General features: G+C 53.8%; 1 protein-coding gene across 2 annotated transcripts in view; it reads left to right on the forward strand.

The window, feature by feature from the left end:
* Window positions 1-10,000, forward strand: part of LOC126571938 (transcription factor GATA-4) — a 95,167-nt gene that overhangs the window by 9,053 nt on the left and 76,114 nt on the right. For both annotated transcript variants that reach the window (XM_050230849.1, XM_050230850.1), the window contains exon 2: window positions 1,755-3,333. In XM_050230849.1, the coding sequence (XP_050086806.1) occupies window positions 3,147-3,333 (187 nt within the window). In that variant the 5' untranslated portion in view covers window positions 1,755-3,146. The remainder of the gene's footprint in view (window positions 1-1,754; window positions 3,334-10,000) is intronic.

The following is a 10,000-nucleotide window of genomic DNA, read 5'->3' on the forward strand; positions in this document are numbered from 1 at the left end:
CATTCTGGCGGACACTGGAGTGTGCATCTGGACCAGGTAATGGCGTCAGCGCCGGGAAACATGATACCGGATAGGGATCCCGTGGACGAGCGACGGTGACATCCACACTTTCCGTTCGTTCCGTTCGTTCTCAAGCTTCGCTGGTCGCCGGCGTGGAGTGACACCTTTCGAGGTCGCGCCCGTGCTAGTTATCCCTCCGAGGAAACAACCAGAGTATCGATTACGTCCTCAACGGGCCAACACCGGAACGGGCCGGACCGAACCCATTTCCCATTCACATCCTTCGCTCTCAGGTTCGCCTCAACAAAACAACTTCATTGTTGCAATATCGAGACCGCGAGCGAGCGAAAGAGAGAGAGAGAGAGAGGAAGCGGCGGAACGGGTCCTTATCCTCTTGTCCCGGGATTGCGCGACCAAACGGTGCAACGGTACATTGTAGCTCAAACCCCAACCGTGAGATGATGATGACGATGATGACGATGGGCCGGACCAACCTCTGGGTGTGCGAGTGCGCCCATGAAACGCTTGCCAGCATCACCATCAGCAGCAGCAGCAGCAACATGCAATTGATATTTTATGCAGCATATATACACACATTTGCAAACAACAGTGTACAGGGCATGAACGGTGCCTCGCGATTGTTTCGTTGCCATCGATGGGCACACCACGGGGCACCTCCGGGGCCCAGCCTCTCGATTGTGTTTTGTGCTGGCGAGCGAACGAGCGCGCGCGCGCGCCATTTTGTGTCTTGTGCTGCTGCTGGTTTATGGTGGCTTCCCTTCGCCGCCAGAGAGGTTGGTTGGTTGGTCCTCTGCTCCTTATGCTCGCCTCACCGTTCGGTTTCCTTCAAATGGCGCTTATCGGAGCGCCGTGATCGATGCCACAGCATAGGTTTGGTTAGGAGCACAGAGGGAGCTGAGCATTATGCTGCTACATGACACACATACGTACATACCTTTGCCATTGTATGCGCCAAGTTCCTGCCACTCGACGCCCCTCGACGGCCGCTCGTTGTTTTCTGCGTTGTGAAGATTGTTTTCTGAAGCGTCGGTGGGGTGGAAACATGAGGAAGGCGGTGGAGGTGAGCAATCGCCACATCATCACCACAAACCGAGCCCAACAGACGTGGACATCATTCCAATGTCATAAATTACCGAGTAATCGAGCTGGACCGGCGAACTGGCTGCGATGCGATGATGGTAGGGGCGATAGCGGATGGCAATCACGAACCTAGTATCGTCTAGTTCTACATGACCGCGATAGCACGCCGCTTGGCCGCTTGGCCGCTTGGCGCCGAAACGAAACCAACCGCTCTGCAAGATGTGACTACGATGTTGTTTAAACGAATTCCTTATCATCTGCCTCCCCTCCGCCGATGATGATGGTCGCCAGCAGCAGACCGGCCAACCAGCCAGCCATCCAGCCGGTGATAACAATACCGACGATAACCAACCGTGCGATGAGGCCCCAGGAGTGTGTACTGTCTTTTCACCTGTCCTCTGTCCTGTCCCATGGTGGTGGTGATATCTGGTAAAGGCATTACACACCCCGAAGTTCACATGGAACTCGAGGCCTCCCTTCTCCTCTTAGTGTCTTCCTTGGCGCCATCCAAAAAACTCTCTCCAAAAAAATAAAAATGGAACATCCCCGGCCATGGAAGGAGAGACAATTTTCCAGCTTATTTAAGCCACTGATTACTAACCTGTATCTCTCTTACCTTTTCTCTTTCCTCCACAAAAAACCCCTCCGAACAGATTGAGCTCACGCGAGATCCCCAAGCACCAGCAGCAGCAGCACCAGCAACCAGAAAGGAAGTCAAAGTTGGCGCTGGAGTGAAAATGTCACAGCGGCCCGTGTCATCACCAGCCGCCCTCCGGTGGTAATGGAGAAAATAATTTGTTTCATCCAACGCAGCAAGCAGCGAGAAATTTGTGTATAAATTACAGCAGCAGCAGCAGCAACTAGGAACCGTTGCTGCTTCGTGGTCGCTTTCTTCGTGGCACATTCGTGGCGGAAACCGAATATTGCGTGCAGTCGGACAAGGCAAGGAAAAAGGGGCGCGTTGGGTGCATGATATCGCATCGCGCATCGTTTGGTGTTATTAGTTTGGAGTTTTGAGTGGAAGATGATGTGAATGGACCGAACAACCGAATCCACGCCGAAAGCCTGAAAGCGGAACGCACCCCAAAGGGGACAGCAGGACACAAATCGAAGAGCAGTGTGTGCTTCGTTTGCACACGCATACGGTTGCTGAGTGCGTGTGTTTGTGACAAAGGTGAAGAGAGGTACGGTTCCTCCTCCCGGGTAGGGGGGTTGCATCGCACATCGACGAATCGGATTTTTCCGTTTCGCGTTGTTGTCCCCTCGACGTCGTCGTCGTCAATTGCGCGCGATCCTCCATTTTGTTTAACGTACGCGCCCGGTCTGGTGCGGTGCGTTGCGTGGCTTGGTCGTGTGGCCTGGGGTGGTACATGCGTTCGATCGTGTGTCGTCGTCGTCGTCGTCGTTTGCTCTTCGCAGCAGCAACAGCAGCAACCCATCCTCAGCATTGATCTGCATAACAGGCAGACGGAGAGTTCGAGTGAGAGAGAGCGAGAGAACACTGTGAGTGAGTGAGCGTGACGGGAAGCAGTGAGAGCTAATGCGCAGCCGCGGTGGTAATCGGACACGGTAAAGAGATAAGTGCAGCAGTAGCAGGAGCAGCTTCGACTCCGGGAACAACCATGCACGGCATCAGAGGAAGCTGTGCGGTGACGATGGACGGTGCGAGTGTCACTGGGAAGCAGCAGCAACAGCAGCAGGCGCTGGAGCAGCAGTGAAAACTAACGGCAACGACAATCCCAGTAGCCGGTGACCTCCGGAGTGCTATTAACTCATCCCAAAAAAAGGACCTTTCTCTCTCTCTCTCGGGCGTATTGCGCGAGTGAACGAAAGTGTGCGTTTTTTTTCCGAGCCCGGAAGTTTCGAAACGAGTGTGTGTTTCGTTGTAAGTGTGCTTCGGCGGAGTGTGTTTTTGTGTTAAAGTGTACGTGCGCGCGTGTGTCTGTGTGCCACAACCGTTGTGTGACGCGAGGTCAGCAGCAGCAGCAGCAGCAGCAGCAAGAATCCTTCATCATCACCGAACGTAAGGAGGAATCGCAGCAATCATGGATATGACATCGGCAGCGGAAGCGCGCAGCTGGTACGATAACCAGCGGCTCGGTGGCTCACCGGGCACGTCGGCCGCCCTCGGCCACCAGACAGCGGCCGTCGATCCGTCCGAGATGAATCCGTTCTATCCGCTCGAGAACGGTTCGCATCGACGCTACTACCCGACCAGCTACGGACCCCACGGTAAGTTCTTCTGTTATTTTATTTTTGGGGTCGCTGGGGATGTTTTTGTGGGTGGTATGAGGAATGAGGGATGGGGGGGGGGGGGTACTTGTTCGAAGGGGCTTTTCCGTCGCATCACACAGCGCTGGGGGGAAGCGCATTGTTTTTCATTTTCAATTACATAAAAAAAGTAATTAACAATAATTACTACACCAACACAACAACCAACCAGCAGTGAAGGCCGAAAAGGGCCGCGATGTGTTCGGTGGTGGCAGCGTCGCAGCGACTAATGCAATGGCCGCCGCCACACGTTCCCGCCTGTTCGTTGTGGCCATCGTTTGTGCTGATTGAAGGCTGCCAATTTGATGCGATGTACAGGGAAGAAGAGGGGACGGGAATTGCAATTGAGATTTCCATCAAGAATGGCGCTGACGGTCGGGCGCACGGAACGGTTGAACGCGTCGCGGAAATGTAATTATTCTGCACGCCAAAATCCCGCCAAACGTAGGCCCCGGGCGCAGGGAAGGGATGTTAACGGCGTACGCCAAGACAACAATAAAACCTCTCATCATCACCACCAGCAGCAGCACCGAGAGAGGCCCTACTCGCCCAGCAATTACTTTATCATTTGAACATTTTTGGCCACAACAGCAACGGAGCAAAGAGCGGAGGGGTTCGTCGCTTGCTGAGTCGTTGAAGGCTTTCGTTCTCGTCTCTCCGTTCGTTCGCACTGACGCGACTCCGTTGCTTAGCGCACGTTGCATGTCAGTCGTCAAGTGGCAAGGTAGGCCAGCCAGCCAGCTTCGTGCCAGCATGCAATTCCGGCAGCAAGGATCGCGAGGCACCGATTAATGAAAGGACAAGCGCCAGGGATCAGGGTGGGATCGGTAGATTTGAATGCCGGAATTTTCCGCGGCCTCGCGTGAAGACGCCCGTTAATGACCGCCCGTGGAGTGCCGTCCGTGGACTTGTGGCGTGCAATCTTTTGTTGTTTAATGCTGCTCCAAAACCCAGAAAGCATATCCTATCGTGTGAGGTTTGTAATTAAAAGATGCTTAATCGGGTTGCGCCTCACTTCTCCCTTCGTTTTTCTATGTTACTGGAAGTGTTTTGTGGCAATTGTTGGCCATTGCTACTTGTTTTCAATTGCACCAGCGCACGGATCCGATTACGATACGCGCATTCGAGCAGCCGAGTTTTGTCTTCTTAAAATGCCTTTTTCTATTATTAACTATCAAGAACCAACGGATACCCTCTCGTGGGTTTTGCGAGGACCCGAAAGGAACATAAAGCGACGTCGAGTTCCCAAGGTCCTGCCAATGTGCTCTCCGGTGCTCCATTTTGCTACAGTCCATCATTTGATTGGATTTGATGCGCGCAATCAATAGCACGCTGGTGCTGCTGCCTTTCCTTCGTGGTGTTTCAATCACAATTTGATGAGCCAGCCATTAGGACGACCGGCGACCTTCTCCACGAGTCTGCTCCACCTGCCTGCCTGTCTGCCTGCCTGCCTGGGCCTGCGCATCACGCACCTCGCCTCGTCTCCCGGCCACTGGTTGTCGAAATTTAAATATTTGATTTACTTCCCGCTACCAGGAGACACAAATTAACCTCGAGGTAGACCCTCTCGTCTAGCGGCTAGTTGCGTCTCCCATCGGCATCGGCCATCATCCGCATTTCGATTTGTTTTGCTGCCAGCCAGAGTCAGCCACGGCTTTACGATTTCTAGGAGATGGTTAATTTTTTATTGCTTCTGATTTTGGTGGACTTGGAGACTGGACTGGAGATCGCCTCTCGGCGAATCGACACGAAACGAATCAACGAAACGGCGACAACACGCAGCGCGCCTCTGCGTCTGCAGTGAGAAGCACTAAGGAGATTGATTGATATCTCATCACTCTCTGTGGAAAAGGGCTATACGCAGCGCCGCTTTATGACCTCTTTCTCTAGCGCTTCCTCCTCCAGCGCGCAACAGGCAGTTCGCCTCCAGGTGCCAGCTGGTTGTTCCTTCTCCTCCCGGTGGGTGTCGTTAGCGGTCATAACGAGACGGAGGTTGGAGGTGGAAGAGCGCGGCAGAAAGATCATAAAATAATCGATAACATGATACGCACCGGGGGCCCCCGGAGTCTCACTCGCCGCGGCAAAGACATTAGCATGCCAAAGGTTTCGGATTCGGATTCGGTGTGCTTCCGTGTGTCCGCCTCGGCCAGTTCACTTCGATCGCTTTATTATCGCCCGGGCGTTCGGGACCCCCGAAAAAGACACTACTACTATTTGCTGGGACTATTTTATGGGTTTTTTTGGAGCTCTAGCGACGCTGACGCTCGATAGTAAATGTCGAAACTTTGCTTCCACCTCGTCCTTCATTCTTTTAGATGGCGAAAAAGGTAGGGGGGGGGGGTGTGGGAGGAAGGGCGGTGATCACATTAACGTCTTTTGCGTCGCAGCCTCCCCCTTGGTGTATGATGGAGCCGAGATAAATGCATAAATGTGTCCGGTTAATCGCGGCAGTTCATCGTCGTCACGACGTGACCGCGTCTCGCGTCGCGACAATTTGATGTCGGCGGGACGCGACACTAATTCAATCAGGTCCGTCTGTCCGTCCGTCCACTGTCCACCATCCGTTTGCAGGATCTTCAGTCTAATGAGGCCGCTAGACGAAAGATCGCTGAGCAAAAGAGAGGAATGCAGTTCGTGGCTGTTTCGTGAAAAGCGATCTCAACGCCAACGGTGGCCAACTGGCTCCTGCATACTGGCAGGTCACGAACACCGAGCCGAGAGAGAGGGAAAATGGAGGAAAATCGCTGGTGCAGCAGCTAACGAACGAAAAGCGATTGCCGAAACGAGTGGCACTCAATTGCCAACAGAGTCAAGAGAGTTTGCAATTAATTGTAACTTTCCTAGACGTGGCCTCCGCTCTGGTCCTCCGCCTAGTGCGCCAGATGACCCCGCCACCACCACCACCACCACCACCGTGTCACCATCAGCGCCATTAATCGGCAAAAATTAATCTGTCATCTCCATGCGGCGGCGGCGGCTGTGGCGGCGATGGTCGTCGCATCGTGGCTGATGTCTTAATTGAAGCTAATTACCACATTTGTGTCCGAAACTGCGACCGCGAGTGGCGCGCAGACGTGACCGCCAGCCGTATGCAGCAGGATCCCGGGGATCCTCCGTGGAAAGCGAAGGGACGGAGATCCGTGCGGCGCGATGGTGGTGGCTGCAGCGCCACTTAAAATTCCATCCATCTGTCGCGAGCCCGCAGCAGACGTGCGCAGCCCCGTGGCCTTCACCGGGGCCCCTTCTAAGATTGATCTCCATTTCCCCGCCTCCCCCACACTCGGCCACTCGTGAGCTTTCTCTTTCACCCTCTCTCGAGAGGCTCTTCAATCGGCAGCCAGCCTCCCGGGGCCAAACACACAATCAAACTGTCATAATTCAATTTAGCGTTCCGGCTACCAAGTGGGCTTCTGTTTTGCGTGGCGGCGGCGACGGCGGCCCCCTGATCGAAACCACATGTGTGCCGTGAATGTGGAGCGCCAGGCCAGGCACAAGGAGCCGGTTCACTCGCTCGATCGCATGCCCGAACAGAGGCCTTTTGCGGCATCGGCGGCGGCGGCGGCGGCGGCGTGACTCAAACGCCGGCCAGAAAGCAACGACGCAGCACGAGCACAACACGAGACGATCATATTTCGATGATCGCACCTTCATCATCGTTCTGCGTGTGTGTGTGTGTGTGTGTGGGAGTGACGTGGACGCCGCTTGCCGGCCAAAAAAGGGGCTCCCGAAAAAAGCTTCGAAATTAAAGGCTTTTCTTAATAAACACATTAAAACAAATAAGTGCTTATTTTCGGTTGGCCTGCGAAGCGAGATTAGGCTGGCGTTCGGTTGAGAGGAATGAAAAAAGGGTCGATCGGTGAGAGAGAGAGAGAGAGTGAGGTGTACCCGCCCACCGTGCCGTGCGCTTCTCTAGTTAAAGATCGAGCCGATCGAGAATCCCTTTTCTGCGCCGGATCCCAAAAGTGCTCCACATATAACCAGAGCGGGCACGCGGGACCTCCTTTTTTGTTTCTTAGATGGCGCGCTGGCGCTTGAGACACATGGTCACAGGTTAAAGCCATTAAAAGGTTTTTTTTTACCTTCACCAGCGCCAGTTCTGCGTCTTCATCTTTCACGCCAAGCGGCCAACCGAGGGGATTAGACCGGGGGTCCTGGGGTGCGCCTTCGACGGCGATGGCTGATTGAAACTGAAGCGCGCGCGCGCACACGCCGAAATTGCACGATCATGCTAAATAAAATCAAATTATGCTGTTACAACACACGCACACACAAAACCACATTCCACATCGGTTGGCCGGCTTTTCGGGGAAGGTCTCGATCCTCCCGACCTTTCGGATAGCCGGGGAAAAATTGGGCCAACAAACACTTTGCGCCAACAGGCGTTGTGTTTGTTGTGTCGGAGAGAAAAGCGCTAGGGGAAAAAACATATTTGGAAACAGTTTGGTTGGTTCTTCTTCTTCTTCTTCTTCTTCTCCTCCTTCGACGATCTGCACTGCATTCCAGAAAGGACGAACGGAAAGTGAACGGTTATCCTTGTTACAAGTCGCAGCACTACAAATGCCAATGCAGCCCAGAACGAGGAATCCAGGACCGTGCCTCTCCGAAGCCGAAACTATCGGCAGAGAACAATCTCACTGGCCCGGGGGGGGGGGGGGGGGGGGGACGGATTGGTGAAACAGCCACATCTGTTGATTACCATTGGCCGAGGCGGTTTTAATGCTTTCTGTGGTTCTCCGTCTCTCGTTAAGGGACCCGGGAAGCTGGTTCTAGGAATTCGGACAAACATCCCTCCCTCCTCCTCCCCCGGGGGCGAACCCGGGAATAGGTGTATCGCGATTGATTGTGGCCACTTAGGAAGGGTGACTAATAAAAGCCAATCACCTAACGAATCGGGCGGGCGAAACGCGCGGACGATTGTTTGGGCCACGCGAACCACTCGGTGGCTCCTGGTGGCCGAGCCGGAATCGAGCAGCGTGTTTTGACGAACTGCTCGTTAATTAACTAACGCCTAAACGGAGGGATTTGCTTGCTCGATTTGGGGTGCTGGGGAGTGCCCGTCATCAAATGGTCACAAACCTCTGGTCGCCATAAAGAGACGCGCGGTTCTACGCGCGCTCCTGCAGAAGACGACTCCGTCGCGGGATCGAAGGATTTCGGTTCGCTAACGCGGATTTTAAGTGTGTTTGGGACGTCTTAAAGACATTAAACCTCGGTATTCGGTTGAGTTGGGTGTCGTTTCGTTGGGTTTTTATGTCCAGTTGCAGTCCTGGCACAAGTTTGTTGTTCTCCCAAACAATCTTCAGTCCCCTCGACCTCACAAGAAGGTCCGGATCGAAGACTTTTGTTCTGACGATAGCAGCGACAGCGAGTTCCAGGGAAACACAGAGGGAACTCCAAGTACACATGTGTCTCGCCCGGTAACTCGCATCTGAAGTTGATGTGCGTGGCTTTACAGATCGGCAGCCGGGAGAACCGATTCGACATGCGATCGTAATCGCAATCCGCTGCTTGCTCCTGCCGCGTTGGCCTGTGACAGGCGCCGAGACGGGCACGTGCGGTGCATGTAGATCATTTTCATTCGTCTAATGAGTTTTTAATGAATCGAAATGCATTCATGGTAGCTGCTGCTGTTGCAGTTTGTGGTTCCGCGTGCACCGCGTGCGCCGCGTGCTTCGTTAAAGCTCAGTGAAGCTGTCCACACATGTGCTGGTGTGCTGGTCAGTACCGGAAGCTAGAAGGTGAAGACGCCGAGGTCTTGAGCGCAAAGAAGGAAGGAGTAAGCTAATCCCTAGCAGGTCGGATCGGATGTATCTCGATGGCGAATCTCTTGTACTTGGATCCCGATCCCGACACCGATCGCCCAAGGAAGGGGTAGGCACAACCTCTGTACATAGTGACAGCCCTCGGACCATGTGTGTTTGTGTGCCTCAAGTACTTGGCAATTAAATCGGAGCCAGGCGTTGGCGACAGTGCTTTACGCCGCCGTACGGGGCGTGTGCTGGCGCCAGCCAGCTTTTCCCGAAAGCAAATCCTTAAGCCGACCGAATCCCTGCGGTCAATCCTGCCTTTACTTCTTCTTCTCTTCCTTCTTTTTCTTCTTGCATGTGTCTGCTTCGCCTTCGCCTGGAAGGTGATGATCGGATCAGTATTGAAGTTCAGCATCAGCATCCTCGTCGTGCGCTATTCGAGACGATCGGGGACAGCTCATTGACTACCGGTACCGGTGAGACTGCAGAAGGGTTTCAAGTTCGTCCACAGGAAAGCAGAAGAAGAAGGTGAAGGGGTTTGACAGTCGGATTGACGTCTGCGTCTAGGCCGAGCTCTCGAGAGTTGACCAGTGGGCAATGTCACAGACATAAAGCCTCGTCTACTGATCGGATGTTACCTGGTTTGCCGATCGGTACTTGCAGGTACCGTACCTAAGGGGTTAAAGGGTGTTTATGGGAGCGAGTTCGTACATACAACGATCGCAAAAGGTGCTGGTCAAAAAAGCGAAGGAAAAAAGAGACACACTAACCTCCACCAGCAGTGATCGTTCGTTCGATCGTTCGCGCGCAATGGCCGAGTACGGGTTTTTGGCGAACCGGTAAATCAAGAATTTCTCCTCAACCGAACCGAGGAGCCAGAG

This window comes from Anopheles aquasalis, chromosome 2 (genome assembly GCF_943734665.1).
Source record: "Anopheles aquasalis chromosome 2, idAnoAquaMG_Q_19, whole genome shotgun sequence".
Taxonomy (NCBI): Eukaryota; Metazoa; Arthropoda; class Insecta; order Diptera; family Culicidae; genus Anopheles; species Anopheles aquasalis.